Source organism: Diplotaxodon limnothrissa, linkage group LG23 (genome assembly GCF_057381915.1).
Source record: "Diplotaxodon limnothrissa isolate DT_005_m linkage group LG23, D_limnothrissa_male_GT1.1, whole genome shotgun sequence".
In the NCBI taxonomy this organism is placed as follows: Eukaryota; Metazoa; Chordata; class Actinopteri; order Cichliformes; family Cichlidae; genus Diplotaxodon; species Diplotaxodon limnothrissa.
This window is the reverse complement of record NC_140617.1, coordinates 18286421-18312673: the sequence shown is the minus strand read 5'-3', so window position 1 is coordinate 18312673 and position 26253 is coordinate 18286421. Positions and strand designations below refer to the sequence as shown.

Sequence of the window (26253 nt, the reverse complement as noted above, 5' to 3'; positions counted from 1 at the left end):
CCATGTTAGACTGGTGATCTGTCCAGGTTGTACTGCCCTATGGTAGCTGGTATAGGCCCCAAAACTGCTACCCCACAATCCTGATAAGGATAAGTGGAAGAGGATGGATGATTGCAAAGGAATCAGTTGTTAACTATTGTAGCCAGTATTTTTTTCAGAAGAAAACATTTCTTGAGTGGAAAGCCCCCCCCCCCCCCCCCCCCCCCCCCCACACACACACACACATGCAAATTAAAAACAGAAGCACAGGCCTGCCCAGTACAGTTGCAAGAAGAGCACTTGGTCTAATCTTTGTGCCATCTTTTCTTTGTTGCAGGATCTTGATGAAGAAATGCCTCAGCAAGGCTCAGAAGCCATGCATTCTTCTTCAGTGCAAGATTTTGAAGAGGTAACATTGACCTAGGACAGATTTTAATGAATGTTTCTCATGCACGATGTGTACCTTACGCTATTTGCCGATAGTGAAATGGTCTATTCATCCTCTTGAGTGATGCATTTTTAGTAACTGTCAGATTACTGTTCTTTTGTCTTCATTCTCTATCTGTTACACACGAAGACTGAGACCAGCCAGATTCAGAAGACTGTGAGCTGCCTAAAGCCGCAACCAAACAGCTTTCCAAACAATGATCTGGACCTGAAACATCCAGAGCCTGAAAGGGTAAATATAATCCAGTGTACCACTTAATGAACTAATAATTTAATCTATCATCATTCTTTATGGATGCTGTGTGTGTGTGTGTTTGGCAGTCACCTGGGTGTGATGTGATTTACATGGACCGTGGCTTGTAGGTCCTTTTCATTGTTTCAAAGTGCAAGTCTGGATAACATCTGAGTGTGTGTGTGTGTGTGTGTTAACCACCCAAATGTGACTTAGGAGGACCACACTGTTATTGGGGGACTCCGTCAAAGTTTGCTTCATGGTGACATCACTCTGGTTTTAGGAGGGGTCTTCTCGTATGTCTTGACAGTTTGACCTACAGCATGCAGAGCTGACTGCATGTGCTTTGTTTCTATGTTGAAATTTTTTGAAACTCAGGCTTGAACATTAAGATAGATAGTACTATACAACTTCTTAACTTGTTTTAGGCACTTTTTACTGCTGTAGTGCATGGGCTCTCTCTGGCTGTGTACTCTGGCTTCTTCCCACAGTCCAAAGATGTAGCTTATGGGGTTAGGTTAACTGGTGATTCAAAACTGCCCTTTGGTGTGAATGCAAATGCTTGTCCTTCCATGTTAGACTGGCGATCTGTCCAGGTTGTACTGCCCTATGGTAGCTGGTATAGGCCCCAAAACTGCTACCCCACAATCCTGATAAGGATAAGTGGAAGAGGATGGATGATTGCAAAGGAATCAGTTGTTAATTATTGTAGCCAGTATTTTTTTCAGAAGAAAACATTTCTTGAGTGGAAAGCCCCCCCCCCCCCCCCCCCCCCCACACACACACACACACACACACACACACACACACACACACATGCAAATTAAAGACAGAAGCACAGGACTGCCCAGTACAGTTGCAAGAAGAGCACTTGGTCTAATCTTTGTGCCATCTTTTCTTTGTTGCAGGATCTTGATGAAGAAATGCCTCAGCAAGGCTCAGAAGCCATGCATTCTTCTTCAGTGCAAGATTTTGAAGAGGTAACATTGACCTAGGACAGATTTTAATGAATGTTTCTCATGCACGATGTGTACCTTACGCTATTTGCCAATAGTGAAATGGTCTATTCATCCTCTTGAGTGATGCATTTTTAGTAACTGTCAGATTACTGTTCTTTTGTCTTCATTCTCTATCTGTTACACACGAAGACGGAGACCAGCCAGATTCAGAAGACTGTGAGCTGCCTAAAGCCGCAACCAAACAGCTTTCCAAACAATGATCTGGACCTGAAACATCCAGAGCCTGAAAGGGTAAATATAATCCAGTGTACCACTTAATGAACTAATAATTTAATCTATCATCATTCCTTATGGATGCTGTGTGTGTGTGTTTGGCAGTCACCTGGGTGTGATGTGATTTACATGGACTGTGGCTTGTAGGTCCTTTTCATTGTTTCAAAGTGCAAGTCTGGATAACATCTGAGTGTGTGTGTGTGTGTGTGTGTGTGTGTGTGTGTTAACCACCCAAATGTGACTTAGGAGGACCACACTGTTATTGGGGGACTCCGTCAAAGTTTGCTTCATGGTGACATCACTCTGGTTTTAGGAGGGGTCTTCTCGTATGTCTTGACAGTTTGACCTACAGCATGCAGAACTGACTGCATGTGCTTTGTTTCTATGTTGAAATTTTTTGAAACTCAGGCTTGAACATTAAGATAGATAGTACTATACAACTTCTTAACTTGTTTTAGGCACTTTTTACTGCTTTAGTGCATGGGCTCTCTCTGGCTGTGTACTCTGGCTTCTTCCCACAGTCCAAAGATGTAGCTTATGGGGTTAGGTTAACTGGTGATTCAAAACTGCCCTTTGGTGTGAATGCAAATGCTTGTCCTTCCATGTTAGACTGGTGATCTGTCCAGGTTGTACTGCCCTATGGTAGCTGGTATAGGCCCCAAAACTGCTACCCCACAATCCTGATAAGGATAAGTGGAAGAGGATGGATGATTGCAAAGGAATCAGTTGTTAATTATTGTAGCCAGTATTTTTTTCAGAAGAAAACATTTCTTGAGTGGAAAGCCCCCCCCCCCACACACACACACACATGCAAATTAAAAACAGAAGCACAGGCCTGCCCAGTACAGTTGCAAGAAGAGCACTTGGTCTAATCTTTGTGCCATCTTTTCTTTGTTGCAGGATCTTGATGAAGAAATGCCTCAGCAAGGCTCAGAAGCCATGCATTCTTCTTCAGTGCAAGATTTTGAAGAGGTAACATTGACCTAGGACAGATTTTAATGAATGTTTCTCATGCACGATGTGTACCTTACGCTATTTGCCGATAGTGAAATGGTCTATTCATCCTCTTGAGTGATGCATTTTTAGTAACTGTCAGATTACTGTTCTTTTGTCTTCATTCTCTATCTGTTACACACGAAGACTGAGACCAGCCAGATTCAGAAGACTGTGAGCTGCCTAAAGCCACAACCAAACAGCTTTCCAAACAATGATCTGGACCTGAAACATCCAGAGCCTGAAAGGGTAAATATAATCCAGTGTACCACTTAATGAACTAATAATTTAATCTATCATCATTCTTTATGGATGCTGTGTGTGTGTGTGTTTGGCAGTCACCTGGGTGTGATGTGATTTACATGGACGAAGTTTATTAGTTGATATCTGCAACTGAATTGAAAACACACCTTTCCAACTGTCCAAAACAAATAAATGTTGCAATATTTTGCTAACAGTGTCACAATCATCGTCTGGTGTGCACAACAATATCATCTTTGGACAAGTGCATTCAGTGTGTGGGACCGGTTTCCTCCCTCAAGTGGCTTGGCTTTAAGTGCAAAGGTGAGACATTTAGTGAATAGGTACAGTGTATAGTAAAAAGCATTAATAGAGTTCAACAAGTTAAGACGTGCTGAAATGAACACTGCTCCCTTTTTAATTAATGGGTGGTCACGTCTAATTAAAGAAATGCAGTATTACCTCATTGGTGCAGGACCTTGTAAAAATGGTATACTTGTCCTCAATTCCCCATTCCATAACATAAACTGCTCAAAATAATAAAGGGAACACTTAAACAATGCGATGTTACTCCAAGTCAGTCACACTTCTGTAAAATCAAACTGTTCACTTAGGAAGTAACACTGACAACCAGTTTCACATGCTGTTTTGCAAATAGAGTAGACAACAAGTGGAAATTATAGTCAATTCACCATAATAAAGGACTGGTTCTGCAGGTGGTGACCACAGACCACTTCTCAGCACCTATGCTTTCTGGCTGATGTTATGGTCACTTTTGAATGCTGGCGGTGATTTCATTTTAGTGGTAGCATGAGACAGTCTACAACCCACACAAGGGGCTCAGGTAGTGCAGCTCATCTAGCGTAGCACATCAATGTGAGCTGTGGCAAGAAGGTTTGCTGTGTCTGTTAGTGTAGTGTCCAGAGCATGGAGGTGCTACCTGGATGTGGAGTAGGCCATAGGAGGGCAACAACCCAGCAGCAGGACCGCTACCTCCACCTTTGTGCAAGGAGGAACAAGAGGAGCCCTGCAAAATGACCTCAAACAGGCCACAAATGTGCATCTGTCTGCTCAAATGGTCAGAAACTGACTTCATGAGGGTGGCTTGAGGGTCCAGCATCCACAGGTGGGGATTGAGCTTGCAGTCCAACACCATGCAGGATGTTTGGCATTTGCCAGAAAACACAAAGTTTGGCAACTTCAGCACGGGCACCCTATGCTCCTCACAGCTGAAAGGAGGTTCAAACTGAGCACGTGACAGTCTGGAGATGCCGTGGGGAATGTTCTGCTGCCTGCAACATCCTCCAGCATGATCATATTGGCAGTGGGTCAGTAATGGTGAGGGGTGGCATTTCTGTGCCTGCCAGAGAGCCTGACTGTCATTGGGTAACAAGATGAGGTCCTCGGACCCTTTGTGAGACCACATGCTGGTGCATTTGGCCCTGGGGTCCACCTAATGCGAGACGACACTGGGCCTCATGTGGCTGGAGTATGTCAGCAGTTCCTCCATGACAAAGGCATTGATGCTATGGACTGGCCCGCCTGTTCCCCAGACCTGAATCCAATTGAGCACATCTGGGACATCATGTCTCACTCCATCCACCACAAACTGTCCAGGGGTTGGCAGATGCTTTAGTCCAGGTCTTGGAGGAGATCCTTCAGGAGACCATCCGCCACCTCATCCCGAGCATGCCCAGGCATTGTAGGGAAGTCGTACAGGCATCTGGAGGCCACACACATTCAACTACACACTTTCATGCCACTCAACTACCTAAAGAACAAAGTATTTAATAAGAATAATTCCTTCATTCACATCTGGGATGTCCTTTTTTTGGGGGGGGGGGGGGGATTAGCAGTGTATGTGTAGTCATTAAAATATCCTTAATGTGAACAGTTTTTTTTTTTTTTTTTTTTTTTTTTTTCAGCATTTGACATTACTGCAATGCTTTGACAAAAAACTACTTCACTTAAATAGAACTGCAAAGCTAAATTAAGTCTATCAAAATGTGTTTCAGTTTGTTTAGGGGTCTGGCACAAATCTTGCCTTGCAAAATTGGCAAATCAGAATTGCCACCAGTCAACACAGGTGTGTATCCCATTCATATTTGGCTTGACTTTTTTTCAGTTTATTTTTTACCTGTCTAAAGTATTGATCAATTAAAAAAACTTTTGTTCTTACATTCCAGAAAGAAGAAATTTCTGAATATTCAGGGGAGGATGGATTGCCACATTCAGTTCTGGATCAAATATCAAGCGATGATGATGGCAACCACAGCATATCAGAAGAAGAATATGTGCCAGATTCAGAGTCATATGATGAAGATTCAGATGAAGACATCTCATTATTGCCAAGCACATCAAAAGGTCTGCTATGCCAAGATGACATCTCCAAAGCGCATGAACAATCAGATTCAACGAATTTAATCCACAACTTGACAAAGGACAAGCCACAAGATAAAAGTGAGCTTTGCGAAACTGAATCAGAAAAAATGACTTTAAGTAAAAGAAATTACTGCTATTTTTGTGGCAAACCACAAGCTAAAATTTCCCGCCACCTGAAAACGCACAAAACGGCTCCTGATGTTGTGCATGCATTTTCCCTGCCTAGAGACTCAAACGAGCGTAAAAGTCTGTTAGAGAAATTGAGAAATAAGGGAAATTTTAAGCATAATGCTGCAGTTTTGCATGGTGGAGTGGGACCACTGAAAGTGAAGAGAAGACCCAAGATTAAAGCAGTAGAGGGAAAGTTTGCTCATTGCTTTTATTGTCAAGGGATGTATGTTCGCAAGGATCTTTGGAGACATGTCCGCAGATGTCCTAACAAACCAAAAGATGACACGGATAAAGAACCTGGAAGAACCAAAGTACTCGGCCTGGCTTTAACTCTGGAGTCTCAGTGTTATCCGCAGGTGTCAAGTGGAGTCTGGAAGGTTCTTGCTGTTATGAAACAAGATGAGATTGCCTCAGCTGTGCGAAATGACTTTACTGTTATTCAGTTTGCCCAGTCCCTCTACAATAAACATGGACAAGACCCTACAAAGTATGATTATATACGACAGAAGCTTCGTGAAGCGGGACGTTTGTTGTTGTGTCTGCGCACAGAATTCTCAGTGCATAACATGGAAGAAGCTATTAAGCCTGCTAATTTCCAGAGAGTTGTGCAAGCAGTAAAGAAAGTTTCAGGTTTTGATGAAGAGACACTGTCATACAAAACTCCAAGCCTTGCGCTGAAACTGGGACATACACTGCATAAAATGTCTGACATTATCCATTGTCGTGCCCTCATGACAGAGGATGAAGCCCTAATCAAGTCCACTGATGCGTTCAAGAAGTTGTATGTCTCCAAATGGTCTGAGATGGTGTCTCACCGTGCCTTGAACACATTGAGTGAGGCAAAGTTTAACAAGCCATCAACATTGCCCTTTACAGAAGATGTTCGGATTCTCCATCACTACCTTCAAAAATCTGCAGAAAGTGCCTTTTGCAGCTTGGAGAACGAAGCCACAGCTCAGAATTATGCCCAACTTGCACAAGTTACACTCTCACAAATCATTGTGTTCAACCGAAGACGTTCTGGAGAGGTTTCAAAGATGCGCCTCAAAAGTTTTCTTGAAAGAGACAAAACAGCACTCCACACAGATGTTGCCATGGGGCTCTCAGAAATGGAACAGAGACTCTGTAACTATTTCTGTAGAATAGAAATAATGGGAAAAAGGGACAGAAATGTTCCAGTTCTGCTAACACCAAGCATGCTGGATGCTCTGTCACTACTGGTTAGTAGGAGGCCTGACTGTGGTATTTGTGCCACTAATATCTACCTCTTTGCAAGACCCCGATCAATGAGTCATTACAGAGGAATGGACTCCTTGCGTGTTCATGCACACCAGTGTGGAGCAAAGCAGCCTGAGTATCTAAGATCGACACAGCTCAGAAAACATGTTGCCCCACTCTCACAAGTCCGTAATTTGAAAAACAACGAACTTGATCAGGTTGCAGATTTCCTGGGTCATGATATCCGCGTTCACCGCGAATTCTACAGATTACAAGTTCCCACAACACAGCTGGCCAAGATTTCCAAACTGCTTTTAACACTGGAAAAAGGACATCTTTCCCAGATCCAGGGGAAATCACTGGATGAGATCAAAATAGAAGGTTTGTATTGAAAGGAGCAAATATTAGGGCAGTAGTTGAATATTATGCTTTATCAACAGAATTAAAACCTAAAAGCACAGACCATTCTGTTAAATGTCCATGATTTAAGGTTCTTGAAGTCTATTGTTTCATCACTTTGCAACATTTGGCAAACTGCAGAGTGGTGGCCTTAAATAGTAAAACTATGTACTATAATTTCCAGTATTTGTTCTGTATTTTGTCATATCTCGTTGTTAATGTGAGGTTTTTGGGGGGTTTGTGTTTGGTTTTTTGGGGGGGTTTTCCCACAATTTCTCAGATGAAATTGCATTAAGTGATGCTGAAACAAAGGACAGTGAGAGTGAATCAGATGATGATGACACAGCACTCACAATGTTGGCGTGTGGCACCAGTGAGCCTGTACATGCAGTAGCTGATTCCACAAACACAGCGCAGCTCCAAGACACTGTAGATTGTGGTAAGTTACCACTAGCTTGGTTTCTGTGGATAAAATGTTTGTTACAAATATTAAAACTTAATCAAATTGTGTAATCAGCAGATGAAGGACCACTCACAATGCCTGCAGCAAGTGAGACTGCTGCTCCCTCTGAAGGTAAGGGGTGCAGTTGGTTCTCTAAGCTTATTATTGTTTCATCACTTTGCAACATATGGCAAACTGCAGAGGGGTGGCAAAAAGTCACTTGGATGAGTGACAAAATGTTTCTCCCACTGAAAACGCTACGTCCAGATTAACAGAATCAACGTTTTGGGATTTACTTACCTGGATGATTGAGCATGCATCAAGAGACTTTTATTCAACTTTTTATTCAGTCTTTTATTCACAGCGGAACACTAAATGTCTCATTTTAGAAATTTGATAAATTTTCAAAGAGAATTTTAGCTCGTTTTGATATTGATGGTAGCAACACATTTCAGAAGTTAGTACAGGGTAGCATCCATTCTTTTAACCACCAAATGTTTTTTGTTTTTTTTGTTTGGTTTTTTGTTTGTTTTAACTACTACTACTTTATATATCTTCCAGAGAAAAATGCTGCTCAATCCCACAATTCCCGAAGAGCTCCCAAAAACATGTGGTCCAAGGCTGAGGTTGCTGCAGTGATGAGGCATTTTAAAGACCACATAAACGAAGGGAAACTAGCCACCAAAAATGAATGCAGTCATTGCAAATTGGTAGAAGATCCGGTGTTGGCAGGAAGAACAGTTCAAAACATAAGAGATTTTGTAAGAAACAGAGGATTAACTGCAAAAAGGCAGAAAAAAATGAACTAAAATAACTGTTTAGAGAGCTGTGGTTTTACATCTTGGTCAGATTGCCAATTGTTGTTAACACTGATGTTCTGTTTAAAGAAAAAAAAGTTCTTGTTAAATACAGAAGTAGTTTGTATTTCATAATTTTTACATTTAATTTATTTAGGGTTTTTTTTGACGGGTTATATTTAAAATAAAAAATTATAAATGCATATTTTCTCCCCTTAATATTTACCTTTAAACTATTAAAATTCATTTTAAATGTTTTTAATTTTTCTGTTTTCTATATTTTTATATTTCTGTGGGAAGCGTGGGCATTTTTGTCCATAGATTTCTTTTTTTATTTATGGTTAAAATTAATGTTCAGATCCAAGAACACTAATAAAATGATGTTCCAGTAATCCTGTGTCCTGTCAGATGTGTATTCATGGTAATGATGAGCTATTTACATATTACATCATTGTCCCTTTAAAGACCCAATATTGTTTTTTTTGGACCTCATAAAACACATTGTTGTCAAGTGGACAATGTCTCCAGAAAACACAATAGAGTCTGGTTGGTGTGTATCAGTGTATCTAGACTTCTATAGGGAGTGTATGAGGTCTGAAGTGACCCAAATTTTTTTCAGATTTTTTCGAACACTTTAACCTCGCTCCCTTGGCTCTAAGTCCTTTCAAAAGGGTAGTCCACTTAAACCACCACCGGGCGGATTGACGTAGTATAGTCCCGCCATACCACATAGACCCGTATGCGTGTGTGTGTGTGTGTGTGTGTGTGTGTGTGTGACAGAGAGAGAGAGAGAGAGAGAGAGAAAGGCTTTTAATGGGATGACCTCATTCTAAGCTTCAAATTCAATATATTTAGACTGGTTGACTGAATTGGATCTTGTGTGTGTGTCTCTCTGTGCATGTGTGTTTCCTTATGTGTACATATTTCTGATTGTGTGGCTGTTATATATTTTTTTTGCTGATTTTTTTCATTTAACAAGTATATTTGAGGGACCCTCAGCATGTTCAGCATTTTTTCAGCTGTCCATTTTGCTTTTCCGATTTTTCTGTTTAACTTATTACTATTGTGCTAAATCATACTATTTCTGCTTTTAATAGGATTTGTGCTTAATATAGTATTTCTGCTTTTTATAGGATTTGTGCTTAATATACTAGTTCTGCTTTTTATAGGATTTGTGCTTAATATAGTATTTCTGCTAAATGTAGTATTTATGCTTAATCATACTATTTCTATATATTTCTGCCAGGCAGCCAATCCTCTGTGAGGACTCAGACACATATCACATATCAGGGTCTGCAAGCCAAAGATCGTGGGTTCGATTCCACCTTGGTCAACATGTTTTTTTTCCCTACAAATTAATACACTGTCACAGACCAGTAATTCATATTCATCATTTATTACAATTCTGCAAACTTTTATGATTTTACCAGCTTTTCTAATATGGACCTCAGATTCTTGTTAACACTCCATGGCACAAATACTCTTCCCTTTAGGCTATTTCTCCCATTTTAAAGTATTACTCCTCCATAATTGTAATTCTGTTAAATCAAAGTACTTTTACTACATCTTAGTACTTCTGCTCAATCATAGTATTTCTGCTAAATCATAGTATTTCTGCTACTTTTTGGTACTTGTGCTAAATACAGTATTTCTGCTAAATCATACTATTTCTACTATATTATATTTTTCTTTCTAAATATAGCATTTCTGCTATATAATTATATTTCTGCTATGTTATAATATTTGTGCTAAACCAGAGTATTTGTGCTGAAAACGTATTTCTGCCAAATGATAGTATTTCTGTCAAATTATAGTATTTGTGCTAAAACATAGTATTAATTTAAAATTACAATATTCATAGTTCATCACAGTGTCTCTGGTAAATCACAATATTTCTGCTCTGTTGTACTATTTTTCTAAATCATAGTGTTTCTGTAATGTTTAAGTATTTTTGGCTAAATATATTCTTTCTGTTATCTTATACTATTTCTCCTAAATTCTTGTATTTTTGAGAAGTTATCATGTTTCTGGTAAGTTACAATATTTCTGCTAAATTCTGCTATGCTATTGTATTTCTGCCAAGTATTATGTTTCCTCTAAGATATTGCAGTTCTGCTAAGTTATTCCATTTTAGCAAACTTCTTTTGCTTCTGCAAAGTTTTTACAATTTCTGCAACTTTTCAGCTTTTTCAGCTACTTTTTGCATACAGCTTCAGCTTTAAGCATCCACACTGCATTTTCGCAGGAAATGCAAATTTTTCTAGTTTATATTTTATTCCTTCCTAGTTAAATTTTACCCTTTTTAATTTTTCATATTTATTTCCTATCTTATTCATAGCCTTTTCCTTTTTTGTTTTCTTTAGGTCACGAGCAGTTGTCCAAGCATTTCACTACATATCGTACTGTGTATGACTGTGTACGTGACAAACAAAATTTGAATTAGAATTTTGATTTGAATTTAATAATAATAAAATGAGGCCTGTTAAGATTGCTGTGACTGGTGGCACAGAAGGACTTTGATTTCTTGTAGAAGGACTTTGATACAACATAAACTGTAGAAAATGACCACAGAAGTACAAACAGCAGATAAAAATAAACATCAGTGTTTAATGTCTGAATTTATAAATGTCCATGTTGTAATGGCAGTGGCAGCTTACGGATGTTTAACCCTCAGCATGCCTGATCACATCTGCTGAAAGCTTCTTTGTAACATAAAGGTCATTGGAAAAATGAAGCACTGGTCAAAACATAGAGTACATATTCAGTGCAGCATGTTTAATGATATATTAATAACTCATATAAGACAGCTTAGGGTTAGGGTGAAGGTCAGAGCAGAGAAACCTGTGACCAGTAGGTTGGTATTAGAGTTCCTTCTTAGTGTTAGGCTTTTGGATGAGAGCAGACAAAGCCGAGTGTAAAATATCTGAGCCTTTTTTCAAATAAAATGTAGGTTTTTTTAAGGCCATGACTGAATAATTCATATAATTATGAAAAATGTCTCCTAAATCAGGCAAATTTCTGATCACATTGAATCTGATGTTGAGTTGGAGATTCTGATCTTAAAGTCATCCGGAGTTTTCAGTGCAAGAGCAAAATGAGTCTGACAGACGTGGATGGATACTGAAAGATTTTTCTTACCTCCCTCCCTTTCCTCCACAGTTACCCTGAAATTATAAACTCTTTTTCTATCATTTTAATCAGCCTGTAAGATCCAGCAGGACTGAGGACAGGTGGAGATAAAATAGGTGGGTTAACAAAAGGACATGCATCAGGTGTAGAAGAACTCTTAACTAAGTTCAAACACTGAGCCTGATTCAACACAGGCCCCAAAATGTAAACAACAAAAGGTAGAATCTGGTGTAGGTGTAGGTAAATGAAGCCAACACCAGTATACAGAAGCCAAAACACCTTGCTACTACCCTGAATGACCTTTTGCTGCGCACAGTTGCTGCAGATTTGTCTGCTGCACATCCATGATGAGACTCTTGGTGAGCACTTGCTTACTCTCCTCTGTTTGAAATACTTTATATCACCTCTGTTCCTGCGAAAAGTCACCAGTACAGTTCATCTTTCCACCACCAGTGGGCAACAGATCACAGGGAAACATTCCTCAGTGTTACAGCCCAGTACTGCTAGTCAGCAGTCCCCAACCTTTTTTGCGCCACGGACTGGTTTATGCCCAACAATATTTTCATGGACCGGCCTTTAAGGTGTCGCGGATAAATACAACAAAATAAAACTAGTACCGGTACCAAAAAAAAGAAGGTTTATTCATAACACACGTGAAAAGACCCAGAAAAACCGAGTAAACGATAAAAACGATAACAAAATAACGCTTAACCCTTGTATGGTGTTCGGGTCTGTGAGACCCGTGTTCAGTTTTTTTCAAAAGAAAAATTAAACAATTAATTATTTTTTCACGTGTAAATGTGTTGTGTCTTTCCACTCACTCCACTTGATTATAACTGATTTATTTATAACATTTTATATAAAAGAAAAACAAGAAGCACATTAATTCATAAATGTGATCTAACAAAGGTAAAGGGAAAAAATTAACCATGTTTGCTGTTCATATGTCTTGTAATTGGGATGAAGTAAACATCTGTTGAGTAATTTAACATAAAATTGTTTGATAGTGTTAATTTGGAAAGCCAAAACTCTAGCGGGTCCACCAGACCCATGAACACTGGCTGAGTAACAAAAATACGAACACCACACAAGGGTTAAAACCGATAAAAACCCTGAAAACTATACATTTCACACCTGAGCCTCAACTCTCGCGGCCCAGTACCAAACGACTCACGGACCGGTACCGGTCCGAGGCCCGGGGGTTGGGGACCGCTGCTCTAAGTAATGTCTTGAAAGATCTTTAACGATGTTCCACTTTCTAAAAATAATCTAAAACGATGATTTTTAGGGTTTTAAAATTAGATGACTAAGGCCTGCTACATCATGCAGTTTACATTTTTTCTGAAATCACCAACACCCATATGTATCTGTTTAATAAAAGAAGATAAATAAGAGTAATTTTTCCCTTTAGCTGGAGTGGTTAGGACTGCAGAAAACAAGATGATGGAGGCTTTAGAAGCAGATGAAAATCACACTTACAACATGTCATAGTCCCCAGACCTAGCTTTGTTGAGGTGGCTGTAAGGTGGCTTTGGTAGCTGTGGGTGTGGATGAAAACTACTGTAGGTCTTCGAGTGGTGGGAGTGGTTTCAGAAACTCCTTGGCAGACACCCATTGCTCATCATCTGCAATCAATACAGCATTTGAAACTAGCTTTTGTCACCGCTTGTAACCTGATTGTTGATTTCGTCATGTTATAGAGAAGCTCTGTCCTCTTTCTTCTCAGATAAAAACTTCTGTTTGTTTGTTTTTACCTTTTTGTTTACTCATGTCTCCTTCTAGGAATCATCCTGCCTCCTACTTAACTACATACCTGCCTGACCCCACTTACCCTGCCTGCTAAAATGTATCTTTTGATTCCCACTTGCTCAATTACCTTTTAAAGCAAACTTACCTGTGTAGCTTTTCCACATGAAAACTACACTAAACCTCATTAAACCTGTTACATTTCTTGACTGTGTCCCTCATTTAAACTGTTCAGGTGAAACCTCGACAGCTTGTCCGTGCATCTGTTTCAAAGAACAGTTCAGCTCTGGGACAAAGATCTAGGATCTTGGTGAACTTGCATTGCCACAGGTGGAGATCCGAGATGGATAAAAGCATGTTAAATAAGTTGGAGTCATTTTCAAAGTGCATGGATAACCTGTTCGTTATGTATTGTCCTACTATTTAAAGTATTTTGGGGCTGCTTTTGTAGGTACAAAGGGTTCTGATTGGTCTATATAAGGTGATGGCAAAGGTATAATGGGTAGGGGAGACCGGGGATAGTTGTAACATGGGTCAGTTGTAACACTTCCAGTTTCTCCAATCAGGGCTAAGTTTCAAATGATGTGACTCATCCTGTGCATGCCCAATTCAGTTCTGCTATCACATGTGAAAAATCAGCACATTTTGTCAAACACAGACAATTTAACATGAAAAAAAGTAATTTGTATGCCAAAAAGTAAGTTTTTCTACTTTATTTCAATTTCTAATAGCATTATCTGCTTTGCAGTTAAACTCATCAAACTTAAATTATGTTATTTGTATGTCTATGGGGATATATTCTGTGTAGGTCTTTAGTGCTAATGTTTTAGCCGTTGGTTGTAATCTTAGCTAGTTCATGGCTATAGGAGTCTGGGTCAGTTGTAACAGCAACAGTCTGGGTTAGTTGTAACAATAACGCAGATGTTACAACTTACCACACTATTACTTTAACTTATATTAAACAAGTTGGGGCAACGACATCAGCAGAGAGAGGTTCACTGGTCGCATTTGTATATGCGGTTAATGCCATTGGCAACACAATTCCTCCACTGTTTGTGTTCCAACACATACATTATGCAGACCACTGTGTCAGAGATGGACCAGTAGGAAGTACTGGTAGTGGAAATAAATCAGGATGGGTGCAAGAAACAGATTTCCTCATCTTTCTGAAGCACTTTGCAAACCACACCAAGGTAAGCCATGATAAAAAGTAATGGAATTGCGATGCTGGTGAACAACTACATTTTTTTCAGCTTCATTGTTATGTTCAAAATTGGTGCAAGAGTTGTAGGTTATAATGCCCACTGAGCCAATGAGGCCAAACTCAAGGAAGACCAACCAAAATTAATGAAATATTCAGTTGCAGAAAATTCCATAATTTGTCTTTTTTGGGGGGTTGAAATATGTTCAAAAGCTAGATTTCTGCATTCTGTCACACACACACATAGCTACATAAATGGATGTAAGTGCATTCATGTGTTGAATAAACAAAGATTACATGTTAATGTTTTGTTAGTACCCTTATTTCATTGTGTTACATTTTACCCCAGGATATGTTACAACTAACCCAGACTATGGGGTTAATTGTAACATTTCACTCTTTGTGTTTGAGACCATATCATGCAATGGGTAATTGTGCTGCAGAGAAAATAGCTGCACTATTTAATAGCAGAGACATGTAAATACTTTGCATTACATTTTGAATCCACTACCTTAAAAGAGCTCCAATTTACAGACAGAAATGTCAAAAATGTTACAACTATCCCCGGTCTCCCCTACAGGTATCACATATCTGTTTATAAATGGAAAGAATGAACATGATGCCAAGAAAATAATGAGGACAATTAGCGTTCATGAAGTAAATGGCCTGTATTTATATAGCGCTTTACTAGTCCCTAAGGACCCCAAAGCGCTTTACATATCCAGTCATCCACCCATTCACACACTGGCTACATTGTAACCACAGCCACCCTGGGGCGCACTGACAGAGGCGAGGCTGCCGGACACTGGCGCCACCGGGCCCTCTGACCACCACCAGTAGGCAACAGGTGAAGTGTCTTGCCTAAGGACACAACGACCGAGATTGTCCAAGCCAGGGCTCGAACCGGCAACCTTCCGATTACAAGGCGAACTCCTAACTCTTGAGCCACGACCGCCCCTAAATATTAGTCCTGTGGTGTATTTGACTAAACTGGGAACTTTATATAATATCTATTATATAATATCTGTGTGGCAGGCAGGATGTGGACATAAATGCAGGACAGGAGGCAGAACATCAACTCAAAAAGCAGCCTTAATGCTGAACTCTTCACTAACTGAGCAGGAGCAAAGAATTAAAAAGTAGGACTCTCTAGGGCAACATAAAGAGGAGGAAACACACAACTGTGAGCTGACGCTCAGACAATATACACACATGCCAGTTAATGAGAGCAGAGGAAACAGATGACACTAAATAGGAAAACAAGACAAAGAAAAAGCTGCCATTGGTCACTCTGTACAGCTCCCAAGCTGATCTATTTATTTATTGAATTCATATCTTGCATTACTTCACTATTGGATATAGGTTTGACTTTTATACATTGTCCTTTATCTTTCTTAATTCTTAGTTCTTCTTTACAGTAAGATGAGAGAGAAACAGTATTTCAGTTCTCCTGTATGTCCTGTACATGCAGAAAATTTACAATAAAAATCTTTGACTCTTGGCCCAAACTTAACACAAAACTACAGAAAACTCAATTTTTGCTTGTTTCTGCTTGCATATAATTACTAAGCCTTATATTTAGTGCTTAATCTGAATTATTAACTCTAAAAATTGTTCAGATTATCTCAGTTACTAACAACAGCACTGAGTAGTTATCATATCTGTTGATACGTGTGTGAAGTCTAAATCAAATCTCTTACTGTCCTAATCCTATCACATGTAGCACTCATACAGCAATTATTAACATCTACACATAAATAATTGAGCTGCGGCTCGTTTTTACTGTTATGTCACAGCTGTTAATATGGTTCACGTGCATTCATCATCCATGAAATGTTGAATTGCACAAAAAGCTCAGAAAGTCATCTGCTGCTCCGTGTCTCCTTCAGCTGCTGTATAGAGTGCAGGTGGAGGAGAGGTTTGTTCAACAACAGCATTTCAGGTAAAATGTTTTATTGCATGAGTTAACATCATGAATTAACCATAAATGTGAGCATGGCACATGTTCAGTTTATCTTAATCATTACATTTACACTAACAGAATCTTTAAAGCTTACACCTAACTGTATTTTACAAACTGTAAATATCCTGTTTCCACATGAGGAAGGAAAGACGTGTCAGAGCTTCGTTCCAGTGAGCTCCCATGGAACTACATTTTGTCTTTCTTTTTGTTTTTTATGTCAGGAGCTCTTTTATTAGCTGAGATGCTTTGTGAATACCTTTCATCCTTGCCAGGATTTGGTGCTAATCAACGTCATCATTCTAAGAACCTTCTTCAATTTACGTCACCAGGAGCTTCGTTTAGAACTGTGAAGCTCTGGGGATACAGGAAAATGTCTGCAGGAGAAAAAAGGTCCAGCAATTTGATGGTTAAAATCAAAATTCATTTCCAATTATCCTTTAACCTCAACCAGAGTCCACCCTCAAACCTAAAGTGAGGTTCAAACCCTCAAGCAAATCCTTAAAACGTCTTCCAAACAAAGCTGAAGTTCATATTGGGCCTCATAAAGATAGAAAAACAAACACATGCATGCTCTGAGCCATCTGATCGGCACAGTGACTTCCTGTCCTCTGCTGCCGCTGGACTCGGATGAAAACAGGCTCTTTTGTTTCCGACTGTTACAATAGTGGGAGCTCTGGTCATCACACTGGCTCCCAGCAAACAAAAGCACACAAACACACCACACACTCAGGGTTGTTTGCTTTCCGACTAATGGCTAAACAAAACTGCTTGTCCATGAACACATAAGAAAGACCTTAAATTTGCTTAACAAGCCAAAAACAAATGTAGCTTTGAAGGATCAAAATCTGTAGTTTGGATTGGTCTTAAAATGACCACAAAAAACTGTGAAATTCACACTGAAGTTTGTTCTTCTAACAAATGAAGAGAAAAGAAATATTCCATGAAAATTTGGAAAATCTGGACATTTTTAGTAAAAAGTGTCTATACAATGAAGAGATAACTCCAGTATGCAGGACAAAACCCATATCTGAGAATATATACAGTGGACAGAGTTTGATTAGAGAACAGTGTTATGAACAGACACAACTTAGCTTGAGGTGTTTGAGTCAAAAGAAGAATTTTTTGTAAGAATAAATGAGCATCTAACCATCAGCTCACCATCTTTACTTCATCTCCTATCTTGAAAAACTGAATCAATCTGCCAGATGTCATTCAACTTTCAAAAAGGGGAAGTAAAGTGCAAGAACTGTTTTATATCATACGTTTATTAATATGAACAAAATAAAACAAAACAATTTAAAATACATATATTTCTTTATCGAAACAATCTGAAGAATATTTATTTGTTTGTGTGAAACTGTTGGACTGGGCCATTTTTAACTGCAGCTATAGCTTTGATGTTATGAACTCCCTCCATATAATGATAATTAACTCATAAGAGGCAGAGAAAGCTATTTCCTGCAAAGGCCTGATAATACTTAATAGTGCTGATTCAATGGGCTGATAATACCCGGTCGAGACAGTTTGGAGCCAGTTTCCTGCCAAAACACAGCTTCACTCTTTGAAGAGGAGCCAACCTGCACTCTGTCTGTAATGGTGTATCCATTGTATAACGTTGTAGATAACGTTGCTAAATGAAGCCATATTATATCTTGCACTGAAGTGGAGATTGTTATACATGCATTCATTTTATCACGTTTAGACTACTGTAATTCACTGTTTACATGTCTTAGCAAAAACTCCCAGGTGCGTCTGCAGGTTGTTCAAAATGCTACCGCGAGGCTTCTGATCAAACTCCATTGGCTCCCCATTGAATTCGGATTCCATTTTAAGATTTCAGGTTCTATCTTTTAGAGTTCGTCATGGACAAGCACCAGCTTACATCATTGAACTACTACAGCTCGATGTCCCTAGCAGGTCCCTGAGGTCATGTGATCAGGGCCTTCTAGTTATACAAGGCTGAGAACTAAGGGAGACTGAGCTTTTGCCACTGTGGCCCCCAGACTGTGGAACTCTTTCCCTCTGAGCTTAAGATCTGTGGACTCAGTAGTCTCTTTTAAAACCTACCTTGGTATCTCTGTGTGAAGCACTTTGTGATCTTTTATTTAGAAAGGTGCTATATAAATACAATTTTACTTACTTACTAGTACTACTTATTACTTACTTACTACTACTTACTTCTCCAGCAACAACCACCAGTGATCCCTGCCCCACCCCACAGTAGCTCTAGACTGACTCTATGGTAGTTAAGACAGGACTGAATCATTGCTTCTAACCTTGTCAGTATCATGGCTGTATTTCTATTCACCTCTAAACTCATTTAAAGGACACACTTTTAAGTTTTCATGAAAAGCACCTCAGTCTTTTTGGCATAATAAACCTTTTCCTTCCTGGTAGGACATCTGTAATGGGACATTCAAACATACTAAAGGGTTGGGTGGGTACACAGGTCATAAGCTTTTTTTCATGGTGAACAGTTCATGCTGGTCCTTTCTGGTTTGTTTGTGGACTTCAGAGCTTTTTGAGATTTACAACTTTATTTTGGCTTTTAGCTCCTGTTTTTGTTAGCTGGCGAGGTTCAGCTGCACCAAGGGTTTGATTTTTGGGCCTTGTTCTTTGCTTCCTTCATTTCTGCTGCAGAATAAAGCAACATCAAACTCTGTGATCACAATCCGCAGAGCTAAACTTCCGACTCAGGCTGGTGGTCTTTATTGAACAGAAACTGGAGTGTGTTTTTTTTAAAAAAACAAACAAACAAACAAACAAAAAAAACTGGTGAATTGAAGGGAGATTACAAATAACCAGTAAAAATATATTTGATTCAGGTGCTTTCTGTTTTTGTCCATTTTTAATGTGTGTCAAAATCAGCAGTATTCAATGATTACTGACTGTGTTTATAGTTAGGAGAAACTGACCTGATGGTTGAATCTGTTTGTTTGTACCAAATAGAATCATCGGCCTCTCTGTGTAGACTTAGTGAGTTAACAGTTTCTCACCACTCAAAACTTGAGTGAGGAGTTACTGTTGGGTTTATTCCTTAAAATGGCTTTTAGATTCACTGACTGAGATCAGTCCAAACCCATCACTGTTCACGGAGTGCCCTGATTTTTAACTGATATCTAACGTGTGCCAGGTAAAGACACGTGTTGGATTTCCAAGAAGAGGAGGGTGAACCAGGCTGGTGTTCCTGCTCTCAGCTCAACTGCAGGTTTATCAGAGTTGGCAGAACGTTGCAGCATTTCCTTGTTTCTCTTTGGGAGTAGACAATGTGAGAGTGAGGACTCGTCTTCCTGCCTCTGACCACATTTTCTCAAATCACAGCACTATTGTCCTGAAAAGGAAGATGGTAATTAAAGCGAAGGTGGAGGGCAGCGAGGTTCCTGCAGCTCACCCTCTTTCATGTCTCTGTGTGGCTCTGTGTGCGTGTTTATAAATCTCTATAAGGACCCAGAGTGTGGCTTTAAAACCTGAATTCCCAAACCTTCCCAGTACTAAGAGTCGTGATGAAGTCTGAAGAACATTCTAACACTTTTCAAGGCTGTGATTATACTCTATCGTAGACATGATCATGGACCATTAGAGAAAAGTTTCCAGAACAATAAATCCTGTTATACTGATTAAAAAGTCGAAAAGAGCAGGCATACAAACATCCACATATGCTGAAAATGAAATGAAATGTCAATCAAATGCTACTGAACTTTTGGTCACAGTATATTCAAGGCCTGTGAGGTTCTCCTTGAGTTTATAACTTCTGGTAAAGATGCTGTCATCATCCTGGAGTTTGACCTAGTGTTTTGAGTCTTTGAGAACAGTTCATGATTTACTTTGGGTTCATGATTTCATTTATATTGTTTCATCTTTTGTATTCACTCTGGTTTTAGTTTGTTATCTATCTGTGTCCCCCGTCTTTTTGTATCTAGTTTCCTGTGTTTCCTGTGACACCACATTCATTTCTCTGTTTCCCCATCATATCTGTTCATGAATGTTACATTAGAGTCTCTCTCCTAGTCCTATCATGCCTGCCTCACACAGATCTTCCTTAGAGGAAGTTCTCAATTTGTCATATGTGTGCTCTTCATTGCTTAAATCCAATCAGGCAGTTTGTGTTGCCTTTGTTTGAGTGTGAGTGGGAAACGATTCACTCCACTACCAGTGCCTCTGGACCTCCAACTGTGGACTTCTTCCCTTTTTCAAAAGGTTTCATGGGACTCATTAAACAGGAAATAGTTTCATGTTTGATCCTGAAGCCTCGTTTTTTTTTTCTATTCTCATGAGTATTTATTTAAGACCTGACTGCTGTCTCACTGTGGCTCTCTCACTTACATAAGAGAGCGTTTTGTTGAACAAACAGCAGCTTCTTTATCTTCATAGGAGCTGGAGCTGACCAATCGCACAGCTGGCTGCAGTGCCTGATGACATCACTGAGTCACATGTGTCATGTGTGTTTCCTGTAGGACATGTAACAAATATTAAAAACAAAACCTTTGACTTGGACAAGCTAATTTTTTTCATTTTTTCTTAGAATTTATCTGTAGAATTTTGAAATTAATTTAATTAGAACAAATTTGGCTACTCAGTGCTGGCCTTTCTCATTAAACAAAAATATTACAATAATTATTATTTTTTAAATTACAATAATTATGTTTATTATTGTTTATTTTATATTTGTCATTGTCAGTTTTTTCATCTATTATTGTGTTTTTTATTTCTATATTTATTTCATTTTTGGCTGTAACCTTATGTCAGGGCAAGAAATTGTTATGGAAATTTTAACAATAACCTGCAACACACCCAGTGAGCTTGATTTGAAGTGGGTTTAATCAACACATTGCAATGTGGAGAGAATCCCAGTGAAACACCAGCACCATCTCTGAATTGTGGCCACCGCCCTTACAACTTATATAGAGACACAGACAAGGAACATTCCACAAAATCTTACATGTTGGCCCCTCTCACGGGGGGCTATGCCTTCTCCCTCACAGAGATTATGACAGAAATTATGACCTTGTTTTCTGCTTGGCCGTCACCTAAGGATTTACATCCCTGATAAGCTGGAGGAGTCTCACTATCTGTTGATGTCTCCCATTACAATGGCCTCACTGTGTTAACTTTCCACATGCATGTAAACTAGTGACAGGAGTGCTCTTATTATTACATAAAGTGATAAAGTGATATTACTATAACTAATGTGATATAATTAAATATGTGATTAATATATGAGAAAAGAAACCTGCCACCACATTCCCACCCTTTGTGATACCACAATTAAGAATTAAAAATAATTTATTAAGAATTACATAAAAACATGGGGATTTCTTTTCTAACTACTGAACATAACATCAGCACAATTACATACTCAAAGAAATTCCATAATGTGCATCTTCCCTATAGTCAGAAGGAAAAAAAACAAATTCACACTTTATGGTCATCTTCGCTCCATCTGAGCCTCCACCCTTTCTTCAAAGGATGGCAGTTATATCATAAAAGAAAACACAATATGAGACCATATACAGAAATGAAACAGCCTTCGTTGTTCATCTGCAAAAAAAAAAACAACCCTTCAACCTTAGTTACATCAAGCTGCTCTTTCATAAGAACCCGTTGTTTAGATAAGGAAGTCTTTCAGTGTGTGATATATTTTCCACTTTATCATTAAATCCATCAACCCATGTTTCCTAATTTATTAACTGTTTCTGTAAAAGACCCTCATCCCCAGTGTTATTGGGGATTGAGGCACACATGCCTCACCAAACATCACACACACTCCTTTGTGCCATTTGTTTTGCCCTGTCCAGATGTTTGCCATAAAGGACAGTGACTATATTTGTACCTATAGGTAAGTGAATACCACAAACATAAACTAACGTCAATCTTAGTGCTTCCCAAAGTCTGGGGTAAAACCCATAAGTAGCCATGAATTTCCACACAGCCAACATATATTAAACACTTCTGAGCTAAATTTACAACAGAGAGATCGATCTTTCCTCTCTATCTATGCAGTGTACTGTACTCTTTACTATTGTAGGGCAATCGACCCATTTAAACAGTGTAAACCCTCTCAAAGGCATTTACAATTATCTTTACTGTCCCCACATCAGTGATTCGGGAAACCAAAACAACCACATTTAACTCCAGAAGAACAACCTCCTTCTTTAGGTGCTTCCAGCATGTTTGAGGCCTATCATGCCTCAATGAAATGTGATGAACCCAAAATCCTACTTTAGGGTGTCAAACAATGTGTCAAAGTTAAGTACACATGTCAAAGAACTCACAACTGTTGTTATTATGTTTACTCAGACAATGAGGACCTAATTCACTTACGCATCAGGAACTGACATGCTAGAAAATCAGTCTAGCTACCCTACAAAATATACACAAATAATTATTAGTTAGGTTGCAGTAAAACTTGCATGCTATAACTACTCCAGTCACTTCTACTCAGGCTCAGGACTCTAACAGAGTTTGTGATGTTCAGAGAGTCATGGTAAAATAAATGGCCTGCATTTGTATAGCGCTTTTCTAGTCCATAGGACCCCAAAGCGCTTAAGTCATGTAAATGAGTCATGTAAATGCATATCATTTATAAGATGATTAGAAACGTCACACCAATGACCACCTTAACTCAAAAACACACGGAACTAATTCAGGCACAACTGCCTGATTTTGTTTTTAATAAGGTGTCATCTGCATTCATTCGCTGATCCCTCTTGGGTGACACAGAGTCTCACTCACTGAGTTGGAGCTTGGCACGCCGTTGTTGGAGGAGGGCGCTCTTTTCACCCCTCACCCTCCTGTTCCAATGCATCTTTATGGTTATTGCTGTGGTTCTGGAATCTTCTCATGATGACTAGTAGGGCCCCAAACCGCACGACCTTTGATGTCAACCACTGCCTGGGCTGTCAGCTACGCCATGAGTGTTTCCTATGCTCTTGCTCTTGACGAAGGCGGTCGCACTTTTCTCCTCTCCTCCTCTCCCTTAGCCTCTTGTGTCCTTGTCTAGTCTCATGTTTTTTTATATTACTTTTCCCTGGAACATTCTCTCACAGTCTGCTCTCTAAAACCTAAAAGAGGAATTATGGATGTGATCAACTGGTCCCTAAATGTAACTGACACCCCTTTCTCAACGAGAAGTTTGGGCTTGGGTGAGCCTGAGTGCTGAAGATATCTACCTATTCAGAACCATGATAACAGGGTTCTGGCTGATCGGAGTTGGCTTGGCCCTGACTTATTGAAGAATTAAGAAAACGGAACCAGCTGTTCAAACCCCCACAAGGCTGCCAGCTAGGATTGGAACGATGGGAGAGGCGTGAGTTTCTCAAAATGGGCTCATTGAGTCAGCACGGATAAGATCTTGGAAAGGCTTACGGCTGCCGTGAATACTCAGAATAAGATCTCTGAGTGCAGACTGGATTACATCTCGGAAGGGCTCACTCGGAATAACACCTCTGAGCGCAAATTGGATGACATCTTGGGGAGGCACACTGTCGTGAGTTCTCAGAATCGGCTCTTTGAGCACAAGAATGACAACATCACAGAGCGCAAGTATGGCGAAGCTTGCGGCTCTCCAACGGGAGATTGAGAGACCAGTGTTGGACTTTAGAACTGCTTTGAAATTCATATGAGCTGTTCGCACTAAAGTAAAAAGCACCATCACTTCATGCGGATACCCTTTCGGTGCCAGCTGCAGTCTCAAGGCTGGAGCCGAACAAAAACTCCCTGATAACGACTGGTTTTAGTCTGTTCCTTCCCATTCCATGCAATGCCACCTGGGTTGGCTGGAAGACTGTTTACTTAGCCTAGCAGGGCGAAGAACACTGTCTCAGCTGAACTCTGGACACGTACACACATACATATACACTGATATGCACACACTCATCCCCCCTCCCTTTCGAAACGCCTTCGATGCTTGTTCCCTCCTGGGAACACGGCGGGTCTGAGCCCGCGCTGAAATGGTAGCGCTGGGCAGGATGGCTGCTGTGTTTGCTTCGAATTACTCCTCACCCCCCAGCCGACCCCGTGGCTTGTCACGTGTCCTCCCAGGAGCCCAGCATGAGTAGAGGTCTCTTTTTTTTCTCTTGTACTTTCCCATTGTAGTGTATATTTCAGTGTTTTTTTTTTCTGTAACGCTACCGATGTCCGACCTGTATCCCCATGTGATGTCTGTGTTGTGTGTGTGTAAGGTCTCTCACTGGGTCTCTGAAGACTTCTGATCAGCACCCAGTCTCAATCTCAGTCGGGAGATTCCACCGTTGGGATGATTTCATCCAGCAATACTCTGGCTGCTGCACCTGTATCTCCCTACTAGAAGGAAAAACTAACCATTTGGAAGACATTTCAACCATCATCAAACCACATTTTTCTTTTCAGTTTAGTGAACTTCACTTATAGGTTTTCAAACCCTCATCTGAACATAAGTGCACCACCTGTCCATAACATGTTAATCCCACAAGTCACAGTAAAAAGCCATGGAGAAAATCATCATGAAAAACTCATGGAAAACACAGAAAGAATTGTTTCATGTTACATTGTTTCATGTTAAACCTGGAATCCCTCCTCTTGACGTATGGACACTCCCATGAGTCAACTCATCAGAACTAGGCTCCTTTCTTAAAGATAAAGGGTAGTTAGATCATTTCCAATGCAACATCAGGGCGTCTCCTCTGGAGTAGCTCTGTAACCCTGCAATAAAAGATATCAGTGTGTTTTGCATATTAAGTTTGCTCCGCCAGGAGCCTGCATCCCCACTATCATTGCCTGGTAAACAAGATCTGGAAGATAAATCAAACTTCACACTTGCAAACAATTGCAGCTCATAAGAGTAATAAAGTATTCAGCATCAAAGACAAGTATCATGTGCAGGTTTTTTCAAATCATTAAACCACAATTATTGCCATAATTCGCCCCAGACATGAATCATCCCATGTGTTTCTTCAACATTACTGTAACCGGTGACTTTCCTTAAGCAATGTCACTCACACTTTTCATCACTATGAGCTCAACAGTAATCAGATAATGAGCCCAACACTAAAAATGTTACACAATCACTGCACTTCTACTCACTTGTCTGTCTGTGCTGAATCCTTCACAAGCACTCTTAGAGAGAAACAAACATTAGCAAAACATATGAAGCATCCCGGAGGTCAGTCCGGGATCTACAGATTCCAGATGTGCTGCGAAAAGGTCATAAAGTTAACACTCTGCTGTAAAAGAGGTAATACTGGTTTCAAACACAGTATGTTTCACACTGTATTCACATTTTCTCAACAACATAGTGTAATTGCATAACCAACATATAACCTGTAATCACAGTTGCCTTCACACATAAACCCAGTAATCCTGTGAAAATAATAATAATAATAATTAACAGAACACATGATTAATCTTCTACAGTAGAAAAGAGAATGTAAATGTTAGCGATGCGCAGGTGTATACACACTTTCTCACAGTGATCTCTGCATTTGGCAATACTAGGTAATAAATAGCACTCCGCTGGTAAACAGAAAGTGGCATTTAAAAGGGATAAAACAGCACGCAACCTAGGATGTTGCTGTCATCTTTCCAGTCCTTTAAAAGCAGAGAAACATACATAGATACATCCACCCTGCCGTCATGTGGAGGTGCAACCTCTCTACTTTTAGCATTTATCCACCTCAGTTAAATCTATGGTCTGGAGCACATCAGG

At 39.7% G+C, this 26253-nt stretch overlaps 1 protein-coding gene and 1 long non-coding RNA gene across 2 annotated transcripts; both read left to right on the top strand.

Moving 5' to 3' along the window:
- The first annotated feature begins 3348 nt into the window (after positions 1–3348).
- LOC146607799 (uncharacterized) lies at positions 3349–7212 on the top strand. The gene is made up of 4 exons (XM_085347986.1): positions 3349–3447; positions 5139–5209; positions 5310–7083; positions 7163–7212. The coding sequence occupies exons 3-4, from the start codon at positions 5613–5615 to the stop codon at positions 7210–7212; spliced, it is 1521 nt and encodes a 506-aa protein (XP_085204112.1). The 5' UTR covers positions 3349–3447; positions 5139–5209; positions 5310–5612.
- A 20-nt stretch (positions 7213–7232) lies between these two features.
- On the top strand, positions 7233–8588 carry LOC146607798 (uncharacterized). The gene is made up of 4 exons (XR_014905142.1): positions 7233–7275; positions 7574–7732; positions 7814–7867; positions 8297–8588. It is a non-coding gene; the product is annotated as an uncharacterized LOC146607798 (long non-coding RNA).
- The last annotated feature ends 17665 nt before the right edge of the window (positions 8589–26253 follow it).